This window comes from Mytilus edulis, chromosome 7, assembly GCF_963676685.1.
Source record: "Mytilus edulis chromosome 7, xbMytEdul2.2, whole genome shotgun sequence".
NCBI lineage: Eukaryota > Metazoa > Mollusca > Bivalvia > Mytilida > Mytilidae > Mytilus > Mytilus edulis.
The window spans coordinates 89,444,965-89,465,351 of NC_092350.1; the positions used below are offsets into that span (position 1 = coordinate 89,444,965).

At 30.8% G+C, this 20,387-nt stretch overlaps 1 protein-coding gene across 3 annotated transcripts; it reads right to left on the reverse strand.

Moving 5' to 3' along the window:
* Window positions 1-899: 899 nt before the first annotated feature.
* On the reverse strand, window positions 900-20,328 carry LOC139482730 (phospholipid phosphatase 1-like). Of its 3 annotated transcripts, XM_071266792.1 has the most exons (7): window positions 11,284-11,421; window positions 8,485-8,636; window positions 7,565-7,860; window positions 7,187-7,244; window positions 5,082-5,258; window positions 3,965-4,061; window positions 900-3,889 (listed from the first exon to the last, which is right to left on the reverse strand). In XM_071266792.1, the coding sequence occupies exons 1-7, from the start codon at window positions 11,387-11,389 to the stop codon at window positions 3,873-3,875; spliced, it is 903 nt and encodes a 300-aa protein (XP_071122893.1). In that variant the 5' UTR covers window positions 11,390-11,421; the 3' UTR covers window positions 900-3,872. The 3 variants fall into 3 exon arrangements, with proteins under 3 accessions (XP_071122893.1, XP_071122894.1, XP_071122892.1); XM_071266793.1 differs by lacking the exon at window positions 11,284-11,421 and adding an exon at window positions 20,218-20,328 and having other exon boundaries at window positions 900-4,061; XM_071266791.1 differs by having other exon boundaries at window positions 900-4,061; window positions 11,284-11,420.
* Between the last annotated feature and the right edge of the window lie 59 nt (window positions 20,329-20,387).

The following is a 20,387-nucleotide window of genomic DNA, read 5'->3' on the forward strand; positions in this document are numbered from 1 at the left end:
AGTGTCTCTATTTGTTTTTTCTGGTGTTACAAAAGTTCTGTGAAGTGTCTCTATTTGTTTTTTCTGGTGTTACAAAAAATCTATGGAGTGTCTCTATTTGTTTTTTCTGGTGTTACAAAAGTTCTGTGAAGTGTTTCACTTTGTTTTTCTGGTGTAACAAAAATTCTGTGGTGTGTTTCAATTTTTTTTAACTTGTTACAAAATAAAATCTGAAGTGTTTCAATTTGTTTTTCTTGTGTTGAGAATAATTTTGTAGAGTGTTTCATTTTGAGATGATTATGCATGTTTATCTTGACCACTCAGCATACATTTTCATTTAGGGGCCAGTTGAGAACTACCTCTGGGTGCAGGATTTTCTCGCTGTGTTAACACCCATTGGTGGCCTTCGGCTGTTGTCTGCTCTTTAGTTGGGTTATTGTCTCTAAGACATATTCCCCATTTCCATTCTCATTTATTCTCATTTATTCCATTCACATATTTGGTATTTCATCATTTTTAAGTCTGCATCTCGTTTAAGGTATGACAAAGTTTTGGACGATGGAGGTAGCATACATACATGCAGGTTCAAATTTAGTAGCAAGACAATTGATTTAAAATTAAAAAAAATATGTAAATGATATTTACTTCAAATTTATCAAAACTAAAGTACATTTTAGTTAACTGATCAGGGTTTTTGGTGTTCCATATTTGGTCCTTTCGATGGTTAATAAAAACTAAAGTACATTTTAGTTAACTGATCAGGGTTTTTGGTGTTCCATATTTGGTCCTTTCCATGGTTAACCGGTTTATATGTTAATCAGTTATCCGTTGTCAACACCAATATTTATTAGCCACCCTGTCTTTAATCTTGCTGAGCTCAACTTGTGTCCTTTTGATATTAACTAACTATGTACAAAAAGTGGTGAAACATCAACATTTATTTCAAAAATAACATAAATTAATTATCACAAAAAATAAAATAACAATTCTATTACAAGAATGTTTAAAATTTAAAATTATAAAATATACCGGTATTGAATAAAACATTAAGGTAAATAATTCTGTTATCCTTGTATATACAGAATAACATGAATAAGTGTTAAACAAGAGTTAAAAAAAAGAAGCTTTAACTTAGAGCAGAGACATTTAACAATGGCCAGATTGTCAATATTCTCTTTAATTCTGTAAACTCAGAGAATTAGTGCAAACATTTATCAGCGACAGATCCAGAAATTTTCATAAGAGGGGGCCTACTGACTGCCTAAAACTCTAAGGCTAAGAGGGGGCCCGCTCCAGTCATGCTTCATTGATTCTCTACATAATCAACCAATTTTTACCTAAAAGAGGGGGGGCAGGCCCTCTGAAAAAACCTCTAAATAGGCCTGTTTATCATTGAGATTTTGTTTGACATGACAAACTAAAAGTAGAGATTAAATATAATGTCAGGAAATGTATCAGATATCAGAATGGGAGTTTTTATTTTTGCAATACTGTGGATTCATTTATTTTCGTGGGTACCAATTTTCGTGGTTTGAGGGAAACTTGCATATTCGTGGGTATTTAATTTCTTGGTTTCGACAAAGAATGCATATATTCCTTTAGAAAATTTGCAATTCGTTGAATATTTAAATTCGTGGTTTCCCGGTTACTCAAGAAATCCACGAAAATTGGTATCCAACGAATAATAATGAATTCACAGTACAGTCTCATTCACATAATTTTTACTAATAATTTCTGAATTGAACATAATAAATCATCTATTGACATATAGAATCCCTTACCCATTATGTATCAAACTAAAGTCATGAAAGTTAAGCAGAATATTTTCCAAAAAAATAATAAATATTGTTAATTCAAAACAAAACAATTAAAAATATTGAAAATACAAAATTACAACTGTTAAAATTATAGTTTTTTGAGATATTATCAATGTAATAAGACATAAAAATGTATTTATAGATATTCAGATTTTAATTTGTTCCAATGAATGAAAGCAATTAGCATGTGAGGTGTTAGTCAGTTAGAACTTATCCAAATGACAAAAGACAATACAAGAGATAAAGGGGAATAATAAAAAATACTACATAAAGGATGTTTGCTTCTCAGTTATTCACAAGCTTTTAATGATATAAATTGATAGTAACTAATAAATACAAAAAGAACAAGATTTTTAAAAGACTAATATATAATGATGGTATAAAAATAACGGAACTTAAATATCAGAAAAAACAAGCGTTTTATATATGATATTCAAATTATTGTAAGGTGGAATATGATTAAAGACTGTAATTAATTGGTAGAACATTATATTAAATAACAAGATTTTTAGAAGACTTAAATATAATGATAGTACACTGTACATTGTACAAAAATAACAGAACTTCATTATCAGAAAAAAGTTTTTGTTCTGTGTCCTTATTTTTGAGATATTAGCCATTAAAAAAATTTGGCGGTAATTTTTTTTTTCTTGTAGATTTGATGGTCTGACAGCAATAAAATAAACATGATGCAGCCTTTAATTTACATAATCTTTTAATAATATTTCATACTAATCTTTTAATAATATTCCATACAAATCTTTGAGATTATAATATCAATCAAAACTATATATACCTTGTTTTAGAATTATGATTAAATGTTCCATTTAAAGGAAAGCGAAAATGTCAACTTTAACGATTCATAATCATGATAGATCTAAATTAAAACAATTCATAATCATGATAGATCTACATTAAAACAATTCATAATCATGATAGATCTACATTAAAACAATTCATAATCATGATAGATCTACATTAAAACAATTCATAATCATGATAGATCTACATTAAAACAATTTATAATCATGATAGATCTACATTAAAACAATTCATAATCATGATAGATCTACATTAAATCAATATTTATAGAAAAATCAGTCTGAGTATTATACAAAGTGTCGGCCATTATTGGTCTATTCATTAACAACAGTAAAGAATAATTAAAATATACATATAGTACATAAAAGTTCATTTGCTAAAAAATCGGTGGTGAAGAGTGAATGGCAGTCAAGCATGATATATGATCCTGTAATACTGAAAATTGAGAAGTTATTGCAATTTTTAAAAATGGACAAAAATGCAAGATTTATTACTGCAATTAGAGGAAATTCTGCATACATATTTTTGTATAAGATGTAACAATGCTAGTTCTTTTTATTGCCATACTCAACCAGTTCCTTAATTCCCATTAATAAAAACCTCGCAAATATATCTGAATTTACAGTACATTGTATATTACTTAAGGAATGACTGTAATATTTTTTCTGTGTAGCGGGTTATTTAACAGTGTGCACCACATTTTTTATTTTATTTCGAATAGACAGAAAAAATATTACAGTCATTTCTTATAATTTAATTCTAAATTCCATTTTAAACCGTAGAAACCCATGAAAAACGTTGATGAAGTCACGGTCACATGACTAAATTATGTCTATGTGCTGAAAACAAAATAAAGTCAGCCAATCAGAAGACGCGTTACATCCAAAAAAATTATATATATATAATATTGTATATTAGGAATAATGATATAGTATTTGAAGAGTAGCCTACATCAACTGGGGATTTGACTACTAGAAAAAGCACATAACAGGTGATTTTATATAAAACAAATTGTGTCGTCGTTCATAAGAGTATACGTTCCTCTATTCTATTGATATATTACAATGTTTAACAATTATAAAGGTGATCACGAGGGATTCTAGATTCACATTTCTGTCTGTCTGTTATGTGTTGATTAAAACTATGTCACAGGTCTGTCAAATTGTTATATCTGACTCTTGTGTGCGGGAAGATAAAAACTTCGTGACAGTCAAATGGTTCTATCTGACTGTTCTTTGTCGGAGTGTTTTATGATTACAATTTGGTGACAGGTTTGTTGACACGGATTGATTCTAACGTCACATTGTTGTGTGGCGGAGGGTTTTATGATTATAATTTGGTGACAGGTTTGTTGACACGGATTGATTCTAACTTTACATTGTTATCTGTCTGTTGTTCATCTGAGGATTTTCTTCCTTTAAATAGATCAGTCAGTGTAAACACCTGCAACATAAATAATAAATGTATATGTGAGCTCGCAGGTCAACATCTCCATAAACAAAAAATTAATACATCTATTACTGACATTTTGGGATATTACCATGATTATAGGTTTTAATACAAAATTTAATATAAATATCCATGTATTGTGACTTGAAACAACTTATTTTTTGCCGATTTTTAAAGAAATTTTAGGTACGGTAACAAAGGTTATAAAGAGATGGGTTTCATTTTGATAGCGATATTTAGACCGATGGCTATTAGAAGGAATATTTTAGAGTAACGGTCGTCAATCTTCGGAATTGTTTGTGCCTTACTCTGAAATAGAATTTTGTATTATCACAGGTTTTATTTAAGGTCTTGAACTGGTCAATGATATTGAAAAATGTGTTTTTGGACATTGCTCTGGTTAGACCCAAAATTAAACGGGTATAGATTAATGCGATGGTTTTGTTTTTACTGGATTGATTTTGTTCCCTAGTACTTGGAATTACCAGGTCAAGGTGGGTATACTTATTTTATCTCCAAGGTGGGACCTCACATTCTGGATTGATTGAATAATTTTTAGTTAAAGCCGACTAGTGTACAACTCTTATTAATTTATCAAAAGAACACCTCTAAAATTCCAATATCATATTATTTTATTCAATTAGATAGCACTAAGGCCAAACCCTTCATTGAATTGGTTAACTTTTTATGGGTATTTTTTACTGCCTTGTTTTTTGCTAAATGGGGAAGTTCGAAAATGTATTGAAATTCTAAATAATTTAAATTTTCACATGTAGAATTTTATGAATTTATAATGTCTTTGCATATAAGTTATGAAACTGTTTTATGAGTCTTGGTTATCTGTTCTATGAGCAAATACGTTGCTTAGTAAAATCGTCTTCTCTGGTCATTTTCATGTTTCTTACACCTGTCATTTATCAAAAATTAAAATACAATACAGTTATCTCCTAAATGACACCTATCATGTTTCTTGCTAGTAAATCAATATTACACCCTAAAATGACTTATACTCACAGTTATAAGTGATACAATGACACCAATAATGTTTCCTGCTAGCACGTCACTCCAATGATGTTTATAATCGTATATCCTGGACAGTCCTGTGTAAAAAGCTAGACAAAACACGATCAACTGAAGTAATGGCCTTAGAAGTAATAGATTCTTCCAGGTTAATCTGGCTTGGTAATAAAACTGAAAGTAAATTAAAAAAAACAGATATTATAAATAAGGCCTTGAAGTCATTAAACTTTCGAGTCAGTTTTTTGTACTCATACCCCAATATCAACCAATCAAATTGCTGGATTTTATATTTCAATCATGATTTTTGTGCTCCGAGCACTGAGCAAAGTTTTATGGCTTAACCCCAAGAACAGTTCATCCTAGTGCTCTAAGGTAAAATTGAGAAAGGAAATGGTGAATATGTCAAAGCGACAACCACCCGACCATAGAGCAAACAACAGCCGAAGGCAACCAATGGGTCTTCAATGTAGCGAGGATTCCCGCACCCGTAGGTGTCCTTCAGCTGGCCCCTAAAATATGCATAATAGTACAGTGATAATGGACGTCATACTAAACTCCGAATTATACACAAGAAACTAAAATTTAAAATCATACAAGACTAACAAAGGCCAGAGGCTCCTGACTTGGGACAGGCGCAAAATTGCGGCGGGGTTAAACATGTTTATGAGATCTCAACCCTCCCCCTATACCTCTAGCCAATGTAGAAAAGTAAAAGAATAACAATACGCACATTAAAATTCAGTTCAAGAGAAGTCCGAGTCTGATGTCAAAAGATGTAACAAAAGAAAATAAATAAAATGACAATAATACATAAATAACAACAGACTACTAGCAGTTAACTGACAAGCCAGCTCCAGACCTCAATTAAACTGATTGAAAGATTATGTCTTCATCATATGAATATCAGGTACAATCCCTCCCGTTAGGGGTTTAGTATCATACTATCATAAAATATATGAGAAGAACATAACCCGTGTCATGCCAACTACTGTTTTTTAGAAATAAATGTGTTTAGTTCCGATGCAAAGACCCTATCAGTGAATCAATGTTAAAGCCAAAATATGCAATCTTTAATGACCTGACAACAGTATCTTAACTATATCCCCTTTTAATAAGTCTATTTAAAGGTTTTGTTAGTTTCTGAGGAGAATACTGACATTTTTGTGCTTTATAAAGAATATTTCCATAAAATTTTGGATGTGAAATACCTGAACGTATAAGATGTCTGCATGTTGAGTTATATTTACGAATTATTTCCTTATACCGGTGATAAAATTTAGTAAATGTTTTGACCAGTTTGTGATATCGAAAACCCTGGTGTAATAATTTTTCAGTAATACATAAATTTCTCTCGCTAAAATCTAATACATTGTTACATACACGAGCGAATCGTACAAGTTGAGATATATAAACACCATAAGATGGTGACAAGGGAACGTCACCATCTAAAAATGGATAATTAACAATAGGAAATGAAAAATCATACAAATAAAACAAAAACCACTGATCCTTAGGTTAAGAATTAGAAAAGAGGTAAACATATTAATTTATTAAACAAAACTGTCACATCAATATGATTTTACATAAATGAAAGTAAAAGAAGCATTGTCATTGCTATTTTTTATCTTCAGGCCTTGAACATGTAGAAAAAGCTCAAAACTTGTATACAATGTACTAATCAGCTGACATGTACAAAAGGAATTGTATTGATCATGTGACCTCTACTCCAAGAGAATGTATAAATCATGTGACCTCTACTCCAAGAGAATGTATAAATCATGTGACCTCTACTCCAAGAGAATGTATATATCATGTGACCTCTTCTGCAAGAGAATGTATAAATCATGTGACCTCTACTCCAAGAGAATGTATAAATCATGTGTCCTCTACTCCAAGAGAATGTATAAATCATGTGACCTCTACTCAAAGAGAATGTATAAATCAAGCGACAAATTATTGGTACAATTGAATTTTACCGTTCTATTTTTATTCAACAAAAATAAAATACTTGTTCATTTTTAAAAATGATTAAAACTCATTTGCTGACATAATTAATTTAATCTTAGGTCATTCAGAAACAAATATTATGGAATACTTACCACAAGAAATAACATAGAATACATGGAGAAAGATGCATGTCCTGACGGGAATGACACCCTGAAATATAAACATGTATATATAAAGTTGAAGAATTACAGGCTCTAGCCATTGATATTTTTATGTGCTTTTTTTATATAATTTTGGTTAATTTACAAGTTGTGGAGTTGAGTGTGGAATGATGGGACTAGTAAGCATTGTTATTAAGGAGCACTCTTCAGGTACAAGATTTTCTTGCTGCCTTAAAGACCCAAAGATTGTTTTCTCTGGGCTGTTTTCTAAAAATTGTTGAATAAAGAATAAACATTATTAAAGGAACACATCAAATCATAAAATGGCCCTGCAGTAAATTTTCTGTAAGTAATTTATCCTTAACCTACCTTGCATGTTTGATGAGTGCCATGTCTCCCGTGCAGACATCAGCTGTTATATAACCGTCTGTGCAATTAAACTTGGTAACATCTGGTTGACAAACTGCTAGGAAATGTGGCCGAAGTCTTCCGACCGAGTACTTAGCTATATCGGTCACTAACTGCACTACAGCTGCTCCATACAGAAATGGTAACAGAATATTGAATACTATACAGAAGTAAGTCTGTGCAATGTTCTGTCCTGGTTTCTTGTTTGTTCGGCTATTTTTACTGTTTCTTAATAATGCAGCTTCAATTAGAATGAACTGAAATAAAAAGACAAATGTTCATGTACATTATCAACATGATTAAGACGCTAATGTTTTAACTGTGATATTGAATCAAGATGTAAACTTTTTAATATTTATAAATTGCGAGTTCACATCAGTTTCCTGAAAAACATTGACTTACATTGTGTTAAAAAAGTATTTGAAAAACTTTTAAATTAGTATTTTCAGTCTATTTGTCATACTGTAACCAATTTTATCCTAGTCTTAGTCCAAATCGGGAAAGTTGAGGTACAAAGTGTAAAGTGAAAACAAAATTATTTTCTATTTTAAAAAGATTTATTGACATGATTAAATAGTGAAATTTAACATATATTATTTACCTCGTTGGTAGTGAATTATAAGAAGTTTTAGTTTAAAGACAAAGAAACTACTGTAGAATAAATCGAATTTGGTACTCATAGTTTACATTACATTACTTACCGATAAAATATTAAGTGTGAAGTCAACGTCATACAGGACAAGGGAAGGAATCGTACTATCATGGTGTGGGTACTTAATACATGTACTTACCGATACAATGTTAAATGAGAAGCCAACGCCATACAGGACAGGGCAGGGAATTGTACTATCATGGTGTGGGTACTTTATACATGTACTTACCGATAAAATGTTAAATGAGAAGCCAACACCATACAAGACAGGGGAGGGAATCGTACTATCATGGTGTGGGTACTTTATACTATCATCATCACAGAAGAAGCCTCGCTTGAATGGTTCCCATAATCTGTTTATCAATAATATGATCAACCCAACTGAAAAAAAATAAAGATTCTCAACATTAATTCTATAATAGTTCTAAATGTTTTAAATTAGGACAAATTATATGCTACAAGCAAGACAAGCATGACAAGGGAGACAAGCATGACAAGGGAGACAAGCATGACAAGGGAGACAAGCATGACAAGGGAGACAAGCATGACAAGGGAGACAAGCATGACAAGGGAGACAAGCATGACAAGGGAGACAAACATGACAAGCAAGACAAGCATGACAAGGGAGACAAGCATGACAAGGGAGACAAGCATGACAAGTGACATTTCATACTCATAAGTACTAACACTGTGCATAAGCTGTTGAGTATTGACCCCCCCCCCCCCAAAAAAAAAAAAAATGTTTTACCCCCACTCAACCTATTTATTTAAAAGAAATTTAATGTTAAATTTTTCGGGGAAAAAAAGATGGGTAAGACATTTTATCATGGTTATTGTACATTGGTAATAAATACATGAAATAGCGGCAATGAAAAATATATATGTACCCACAAAAACCCACTCTTCAATTATTTCTAAATGAATTTTATTGGCTACAGGATAGATCTATTCATAATTTTTTAAGACAGAATTCACATTTATACTGGCCAAAAAAGAGTATGACCTTATTGTACCTCAAAAGTTTTTAAGAGATTTTATATATATTTTTATATCATTATATAATTTTGGTGTAAACAAGTTTTAGCCTCCCCTTTTTTCTATCTAGACCATTTAACCCATAAAATAAAATACAATTGTGGAATTCAGAATTCCCTTGTTACATGTACCCACCCCACTGTTCATTTTATTAGAATAAATAGACCACACGATTTTCTTGGATTAATAAACGTATTTTCATAAACAATAATTAACAATAATCATATTCAAATATTGTTTGCAATGACTGATGACAAGGGGTCTCATTGGGGGGTTCCGATCCCGGATCCCGCTTACAGTTTTGTCAGATTCCCTTATCCCACTTACACTATATACGTAAGCAATTCTCATTTTTTGTCATTTCCCAGGTCCCGCTAGACCTCATTTCCCATTTTCACGACACAATTATTTGACTTTTACGTGTCACGCTTACAAAAAATTGGCAATCACGCGTCACGCTTAGACCCCAATGAGACCCACTGACAATGGTGATGACATCATTACTAAGGGTGATGACATCATTACTAATGGTGATGACATCATTACTAATGGTGATGACATCATTACTAAGGGTTAGGGTTAGAGAGTTTACTGAATAAGAGTATAACAGGTCAAAATGATAATGTATAGCTAGAGAAAATGGTCAAACAATTCAAGAATAGGAAACAACGGGGTGCTATAATATAAAAAACAGAGGAATGGTGAAAATTATAACGAATAGAGAAAAACTGCTTCAAATATTTTAGAATATACATCATATGTACATTAATATTGTCACTTGAAAAAAAGAGCTACCACCCTTATATTTTTGCCAATCAATGCATTCGAATGGGGACATACTGTTAGAACCCCTCTTTCTCCTGGATTGGGACCCCCTCCTATTTCTAGATCTGCCCCTGAATTTACTTATTAAACTCTGTATGCTATTTATAGTAACAGTAGTCAAGTAAACGGAAGAAACACTAGTTTTACAGGAAATAATTTAATAGTTAATACTTTTTGCAGATGTGCACGTTTAGTTAGATATATTTTAGTTTGAACAAAATCTTTTAAGATGGCTGCCTCCAACATGTCCAATTGCATTATTTATGCAAAATAATGAACGTAATACATATATTACATGTATTAATTCATAAAATAAAAATCTTAAAAGTTAAAATTTTTTTTTTTAATCCACATAAATATTTGAACAAGAAATAACAATATGCAGTTTTTATTAAACAAAGTTTTACCTTTTAAAAGTTGTTTAATTAATTTATTAAATTCTTACTTGTAATCCAGAAAATGCAAGAAAGCTATTTTTAAAATTTAAACACCTTTACAAAATTTCAAACACATTATACATGTCCATCATGAAAATCGTAAACAAATACATATCATATTTTGCCAGAGGCACATTTATCATTATCTTTTATATTTATCGCTATTTTGTGCATTTTTCTTTTGATCTTTTTTTGTGATAATTTTCATATCATGCTTCTCGCTTGAGATGGAAAAATTATCGCTAGAAACTAAGGAGGCCAAGTGGCATTGCTAACGAAATTGACATTGAAATTGACAACGTCGTCATAGGTAAAATAGCGATAAACAGATTATCATTGGTCATCTCAACTCGATTGCTTTTCTCACTTTTGCTGTACCAGCTCAAGCGAGGAAATCAATCTCGTTGAGATGACCAACGATAATCTATAAATATATCATCTATATAGCCGAAACACCCAGTACAGTACAACACGGTACAATACATACATGTATCAATTCTTATGGGGTTATTTTATCCAAAAGATTTCGAAAATTTGTTACTGTATCATTATTTTTAAAGGCATATATAAAACAATTCATAATGGGAATACTAACTGTTATACAACATTATAAAATAATATTATGCATTTATGTGTAAAAAATTTCTCTTAATCATGTTAATCATGTTAATCATGTTAATCATTGATCATGTTGATTGTAAAACTTATTTTAAGAGAAAATTCCAACTTACGAGAAAATGCAATACAGCTATTTACAACTCCTTTAAAAAAATCAACACACATAATTCTTTTCACTGTTCTGGGAAGAAGAGGGACAAGTTCTATATTAAAATACATCCTGCTGATTTTACCAGATTTGGAGCATTTACAATATCGTACAAGATTCACTGACCTCACAGGAAGTTCCGATGTAATAAAGGGCTTAATCGTAAACAGGATATTTTTAATTTCCTTTGACATACAAAACAAGTGGTGTTGTTATTAAAAATACAAATATTGGATTAATAATTATTTGTGAAAGAACGATCACTTGAATAGATACATACCACAAACTTAAAAGCTTTCCTGTATCATTTCCTTATTCAGAATTAGGCTCATTTGACACAGTCATACAAAGTAGGTGGGACATAATAATAATACTTAAATCTGTACCACATATTAATCAACCTTCTACATAATTAAGTACCAACGTGTGTCTTTTTTTTATTCCACTTATATATCCAGCTCTGCTGCAGTCATAATTATTTTTTACCGCTCAGCATTAACAAAAACTAAATTTGAGTTATTTTGTTGTTTTTTATTTAAGGAATGACTGTAATATTTTTTTTGTCTATTCGAAATAACATAAAAAATTTGGTGCACACTGAATAATGCGCGTATTTATTTCGAATAGACAGAAAAAATATTAGTCATTTCTTTTAATTTAATTCTAAATTCCATTTTAAATCGTAGAAAACCTTGAAAAAATGTTGATGAGGTCACGGTTACATGACTAAATTATGTCTATGGTCTGATAACAAAATAACGTCAGCCAATCAGAAGATGCATTACATCCAAAATTAAATTATTTAAAGCTTCAATATTAAGAATCCAAAATTTGAGCACTAAAAAAAAAAATCATTAATTAAAGATAATTACTGGATTACTTTTTACAGTCAAGGGTCTATTTCTTAAATAAGTTATCAAAGAAATATAACATGCATGTGTTATTACAGACACTTTCATGAGTTGTCTACTCTTTTTCCTTAATCTGTAATAACATATGTTTTTATCAGTTAAATTTATCATAAATATTTTATCTTTAATGACCACTTGGGATAAATTCTTAAAACTTTGGGCAGTAGCTTAATATACGACCTTGATAACTACAATGAACTAATTTTCTAATTTCATTAATACAATTTTGATCAACCATGGTAAATCAATGAGACAAGGCTTTTAAGGGCAAACTAATCTGTAATAACAAGGCTTATAATTAGTTATCACAAGCATGAAACTTACGATATGAGAGTAAATGAGACACTTGGAATGTTGCGCAGTGACTGATGACTGTGGTAAAGCTTGATTAAATTTGGCCAATACTGTAAATTCAGAAATTATTGCGAGGTTTTTATTATTGCGAAAAATGCGACAGAGTTGTAAATGCAATTATTTAAACTCGCATTTTGAAATATTTTATATGAATTTAACAGGCCCTATCGTGGGAAAAATATGGTTGATTATATATAGGGATCATTGAAGCATGACTGGAGCGGGCCCCCCCTTAAGAAAAGTTCTGGATCCGCCAATGATAACAAAGTTTCCAGAGAAACTTCTGTTATGTGGAATAAATATATGTTGACAGGCCTACATGTATGTACTATGTATTTGAACTTTACATAATAAATTTTAGATCAAATAAAAAATATGAATATCTCCAATAAAAAGAATCAAAGTGCTTGTAAGCACTGAATGGTAAAGATTGCTTCGATTTATCAGTGAGAAGTCGAATTAGATATTGCATTGGTTGTAGTTGATTTATCAGCAACTCTAGATAAAGGAAGATAACTCCAATTTTTTTAAAGATGACTTAATCAATGACATCATTAATATTTTTAGGACAGATATTAGATTCTAGTTGCACCTTGCAACTGTTGTGTAATTTTCTTGACAAATGTAACATCGTTTTGTGCCTTGAATATCTGAGCATACAATATATTACATTGTTATACTTCTGGAAATGTTCCAGGATAGAATGTTATGATCAATGCACTATATTTTGTGTATTTAAAGGGAGTGATAATTATAAGACTTGGAAGATTTAGATATCAAGTCAGTCCCATAAGGTTTTGCTTGCATTTCATGCAATCTTTACCTAAAAATTGGGACATACAGACTTTTTTATTCTCCATACAAAAAATATTCTAACTATTACATGTGACTATCGAATGTCAATTTTGGTAAATCCAGAATTTAACAAAATGTATATCATGTATATTAATTTTTACATGAGACTATCGATGGTCAATTGGTAAATCAAAAATTTAACAAAATGTATTCTAATTATTTTATGTAAAATTGAAAATGGAAATGGGGAATGTGTCAAAGAGACAACAACCCGACCAAAATAAAAAAACACAACAGCAGAAGGTCACCAACAGGTCTTCAATGTAGTGAGAAATTCCCGCACCCGGAGGCGTCCTTCAGCTGGCCCCTAAACAAATATATACTAGTTCAGTGATAATGAACGCCATACTAATTTCCAAATTGTACACAAGAAACTAAAATTTAAATAATACAAGACTAACAAAGGCCAGAGGCTCCTGACTTGGGACAGGCGCAAAAAATGCGGCGGGGTTAAACATGTTTGTGAGATCTCAACCCTCCCCCTATACCTCTAACCAGTGTAGAAAAGTAAAAGCATAACAATACGCACATTAAAATTCAGTTCAACTATCAATGGTCAATATTCAATGATATTGGTAAATCAAGAATTTAACACATTAAACATGCTTAAAACATTTGTAAGGCCAAATAAAAATATATGTGTGGTTCCAGTAACCCTACCGTCCCTACTTTTTCGGCTTAAAATTAGCCTACCCTAAAGATTTTAATGTCATTTTACATTAAGCACTGTTAAAGTCAGAATGTTGCCCCCATAGACTCAATGTAAAAAAAAAACATAAAATAAAAAAAATCCCTACCTACCTACCCTAACTTTTTTTCAGATGTAACTGGAACCACACATAATTTTTTATTTGGCCTAAGATACATTTTGTAACTAATAGTATAACAATGTGACATGTCATTAAAGCCTCAAAGTATTTTTTCATTCAATTTACATTTAATCATGTCAAAGGATTACAATGTAAATTAATTTAATGGGCCAACATTCAGCAGGTTTTTTTAAATTAAATTATATCAAATCATTTTGTTATTATAAAAATCCTCTCACTTACTGACTTTTAAAAAATATAACTCTCAGTCTTAAAAAAAGATAAGATAAAGAGCTTCACATATCCTAAATATAGATGATGACTCATTATTTTGATGTCAATAACCACTGGTATTAAAGAGATAATCGTAACTGCAATTACGATTATCCCAATATGGCGACGGTAGATATAGGTAAAATCTTTACACTCATTTTTCTTAATTGTAGCATGTTTTTGTCAATAGTTACTCAGCTGCAAGGTTTATCTATACCATTTCATCATATTTGAATCGTAACGGTGCACTGGAATTGTCTAAGCGCTTTGAAAATAGCCGTTGAAAAATTCGGGATGATAATCGTAACTCGGAAAAAAGATAATCGTAATTATGGTATTCAAAAATAAAAAAGATAATCGTAACTGGAAACTGTTTTATTGATATTGACACTAAAAACGTATATCTGATAGCATATTATGAAATTATGGCGATGAATTATTTACGAAACGTCCCAACATCTTATGATATTTCTTTTTATGCATATATAATTAATTGTTCTTATGAAAACAGCTACATACTAGTATATTATAAAATTGGAAGGGTGAACAAGCTTCAAGAAATTTGGAAATGGGAAAACACGAACTTTGTTAATATACAGAAATTTATTAAACTAGGTATGCCACAAAATATGTGAATGAGCGATGGAAATTATGATACATGACAATAATTGTCAGGCGACACGCATGTGTCACCTTACATCAGATTTCTGATTAAGACAGTAAATAAAAAATAATTTATCCTGAAGTAAATAGTAAATATAGTTAATATTGTTTAAATTATTTTATTGTAGGTGGTTATATGTGCTATTTCTGCCCCCGGGAAGCCACTGCTGATTTAATTCTAGAACATACCCTATTATGCCATAACGAAGTAGGAAAGACATTTAGTATTCGTCAAAAACCGTTTGACGAGAAATTAGTGGCTACAGTTTTCATGTCACTTCGATCATTTTTCATGGATGATATCACAACTTAAAAGTTATGATGAACAAGGGATAACTTTGAAAAGTGTTTTACAGTGTCATTTCTTTTATAGCTGACTATGCGGTATGGGCTTTGTTCATTGTTGAAGACCGTACGGTGACCTATATTTGTTAATTTCTGAGTCATGTTGGTCTCTTGTGGAAAGTTGTCTCATTGGCAAACATACCACATATTTTTATTCATATTAGCTACTTCATGACTGTCACTGAAATTTCAGTATCTCAGATATAAACTATAAACAACACAAATTCAATTTTGAATTATGATAATATGACATCCTTAAAACATTTAATGCTATATAAGACTAGAGAATGTTTGGCCCTAAATGGGATTCTTTGTGTATTATGAAATTAAGTAACGTGGAGTTCATTGACAAACATGGATTTGTGTTCTTTTATAGTTTGGCCAAAAGCCCGAAAATCAAAAAATAAAATTGATGTAGCTTTAAATTTTCTTACAAGAAATACTTATTCAAAGAATGACTGCAAAGATGAGAGTAAAATAACGCATATTCCGCAAAATTAGAAACAAACTTATTAAAAATTCATAAATACTCAGTATATGAAAAGTATGCTGCATACATATGCATGGAAGATATTGTAGAGAAAAATATTGAAGGTACTAAACAAGGAACATTTTTGTATTTGCATACTTGCCATATAATTAGTACTTTTCTATTAAATGAAAACATAAATTAGCCTTTCCTAATTTTCATGCATTTTTCTGAAGCACAAAATATTTGTTTTAAAATCTATAAAAATCTTTGTAATTAAACCAGTTCCGACTGTGATAATCTACATGTTTGGCCCTTTGATGTAATTTATCAATATACATATTTGTGTTTTTTTTCGTCTGTCAAATGCTTCGTAAGACTATAGGTAAGGCTAATAAAAACAAAAAATAAAAGTAACGATAAACAAAAGTAACAATAAACAAAAGTAACAAAAAACAAAAGTGACAATAAACAATAGTAACAATAAACTGGTATCTATTCTAGATCCTTAACCATCCACACTGTTTAAAGAAACGTCCTAAAATACATGGGAATTTGATCAAAACATTTGAATTTAATTTTTAAAATCATATATCAGTATAAAATAGAAAAAAGTGAATCCAAAGGAAAAATATGGACGGCTGAATTTATTGATAAGAACTAAATCATCAGCGTATAACAGATATGATATATCATTATCATTTAACTTGGGTGGTTCACATGTTGAGTCAAAAATAGATGGTAAATCATTAATATATAAAGAAAATAATGTAGGGGTTAAAATACACCCTTGTTTTACCCCAACTGAGGAATTAAAAAAATCAGTGATACCTTCCGATATCTTTACCAAGTACAAAACCTCTTTATACATATCTTTCATTATACTAAAAAAAGGGACCATCTATGTTGTAATAAGACAATTTGTAAAAGAGGGCATCTCTATTAATAGTATCAAATGCCTTCCTGAAATCAATGAAACAGGCATATATCTTTTTTGACATATGAAAACGTGGTATACGTGACTTTCATTTTGAGCAATGAATTGAAAGGATTGCACTTTTGGAATATGGGATATAGCTAATCCATCCTTTTTCTCATCAATTAGAGATATATAGGTAAATTTATCCTAGATATTAACCTGTAAGTTTCTTCATTTATTTTTATATGCGTTAATGTCATCGTTTAACTGGGCATTTACATTTTTAACACACAAAATACCATTGAAATGCTGAAAGACACATTTATTATGTTTCAGTTACTATTATCATATAAAGAAAATTACGATTATCAAAGAAGAAAAATACCATAGAGTTACGATTATCATCCCGAATTTTTCAACGGCTATTTTCACAGCTCTTAGACAATTCCAGTGCACCGTTACGATTCAAATATGATGTAATGGTATAGATAAACCTTGCAGCTGAGTAACTATTGACAAAAACATGCTACATTTAAGAAAAACGAGTGTAAAGATTTTACCTATATCTACCGTCGCCATATTGGGATAATCGTAATTGCAGTTACTATTATCTCTTTAATACCAGTGATAACATTGCCAAAAGGATTTTCTCAAGAATTCAAGGTAATTCTAGGACAGTAAGAGTGGAAGTAGACCTGTTAACAAAATATTATGCAAGAACATGCTCTTTTTATAAGCCAATATTAGTGAAAATACACTGAAAAATATCCAGATAAGTTTTTTGAAGTAGCACATTGCGGAATATAAAAAAAATTGCATGACATCCGGAAATAAATTGCAAATCCCAAAATGTAACAAACTTGCAATCATCATGATCATATGGCAGTTCTGAGATATAGTTTCTAGTTGAATCCATTAACAGTCATGTTACTTCCATTACCATGTGCACGATGTGACCAAAATGTTGTTGTTGAGCCAAAGGGTGAAAAAGTTAAACTGCACAAAATGTTTGGAACTCAAAATCTAATAAGATGATTACGCTCCCTCTGACAGTTGTACAGTCAGAGATATAACTCTATACTAAGGGTTATTACAGAAAATAACTTATTTCATTTACAAAATGATTTATAGTGGGCTCTACATGCATGTTGTTCCTGCACTTGCACTATAGAACTGCGCGATTTGTGGTGGGATATTATCATCGAGAATTTTTCGCTACAACTTTATTTTGAACTAAGTGAATATGATGATGAGGATATATATCAAATTTTGCTTGGAAGAATTCCATTAAATTTAAGTGAAAAACATTCGGAGTTTGAGAGGCTTTGTCACGCCCATGTGGTTCAGTGCTTAGCATTATATGGACGTTGTGTCAGGTTAAGCAATACATGATATGTCATCAATCAACATTATATAAGGCCTTAATGCTGAGAGACTAAAGTGTATATATTTGTCTGTATATGTGAAAAACTGTTCTGTACCTATTTCGTTTATTTTTGTTGTTGTCTGATATTTAGTTAATTGTATGTATTCATTGTATCTCAATTATGAGGAAATAAAGACATGAATGAATAAATGAACTCTTGTGACTTTGCGCAGAAACTAAATGCATAGCCTTGATAACTAATTTCTTAATTAAATTAATACATTTTTGATTAACCATGGTAAATCAATGAGACCAGGCTATTAAGGGATAAACTTACATGACTTAGCTGTAATAACAAGGCTTAGTTATTAAAGGAATGTAACTTATTATATAAGACACTTGGGAATTACTGAGAAACTTGCACAGAACCTCATTACATGCTCTGGTCATAATTTCTTACAATAAATTAAAATACATTGTATAAATTAAGCATAATCAATGTCTGAGCAAAACCTTTGAAGTGATATAGAGAAGCTGTGGTAACACCCTTTAGATATTACAGGCATATTTTTTCTGTGATAACATATAGGTGTACCGGTATTATGCAAAATGGCAGACTATGAACTGTTATATCTTTCAATAGTTAAGTATACATATAGACAGAAGTAATATCAATAGAACTTTTACAAATTTTAACGAAACTAATGATGTATATTGTCCCTTTGAAATATGTAACATACGTATGTTATCACAGTTCTTTGATTTTTTAGTCTACAATAACAAATGTACATGTATGTTATTTTCCTGTAATAACCCTATAGAGTTATATCCCTAACTGTTGTACGGGAATCAAGATTATGTACTTATGGAGCATAAATTATTTCTAAATTACCCTACACATGCTACAGGATGATGATTCTGAAAGTTCTGGAAACTATAAAAATAGCAGGGTTACAAGCGCGCCTTCTATCTGGTAAATGATGTCATAAAGGCTTGCTAATCACGATTCATGCTAATTGACGATCTTTTCCATTCAAAGACATAATTCCAGAAATGACGTATTGACTTTATATAATTTATATACATGATATATAATATGAAATATCAGGACATATGTCATGGAATCCAGGTTTGTTCGCACCCATTCACGTTCGCACCCTATCACATTCGCCCCTTTTCACTTTTGCGCCCAATTTTTATTGGTTTTGTGTATTCCTAAAAGATATATTTGTTGTCATAGTCCTAAATTGTGAGACATGGTTTTTTTTTGTGTTGAATAAATCTTAATCTTGTTTTGGTAAAGTGTCAGATTGTTAACTTTTGTTTCATTGTTTCAAAATAAAGTCAGACTATGACAACATATTTGTTTGTGTTGAATAAATTTTAATCATATGTTGGTAAGGGCATTGCTATGATTGTTTGTTTCATTGTTTCGGATCAAAGGGGCCAAGCTGTTAAAATCTTTTGTGTTTTTCATTAAATCTTCAATGTTTTTACTCATGCCAAGCTAAATACATGCAGTATTTACATCAAATCAATTAAAAACAACAATCTTGATTTTCTAATTAATCAACTGGAATTTTATTTAAAATCGGGTGTGAACGTGCGAGGTGTGAACGTGTACGGTGCGAAAGTGTAAAGGGCGCGAATGGACCTGATACCTATGTCATGCATGTATGTTACGACTATATAATTTTTTTTATATCCTTGTAAATAATAGTTGCGATTAATTTTAATTATGTATTGGAAAGAGAGTGGTCGATTTTATTATTAAATTGGTACAAAATATGTGTACAAACATATTAGTGTGTAAACACCAGGTAACAGGGTAAAGGAGTGGTCATCAGGTCAGGTCAATGGAAACATGAGTTCCTCTTAACTGGTCTTTTACTAAATAAACATGAAATCGTAAAGATAAGGCTAATATTGTTATACCTAATGCAATAACAGAGCTATTGATGATAGAATAGACAGTGTCTATTTTGGAACAAGACAACAACGATTCTGTTTTCATTTTTACCGGAAGTTGGAATAAATTTCAAGGGTATTTTCGCCACTCAAAATATTTCTGTCACTTATTCACACAGGACAAGTTTGCATTCTAT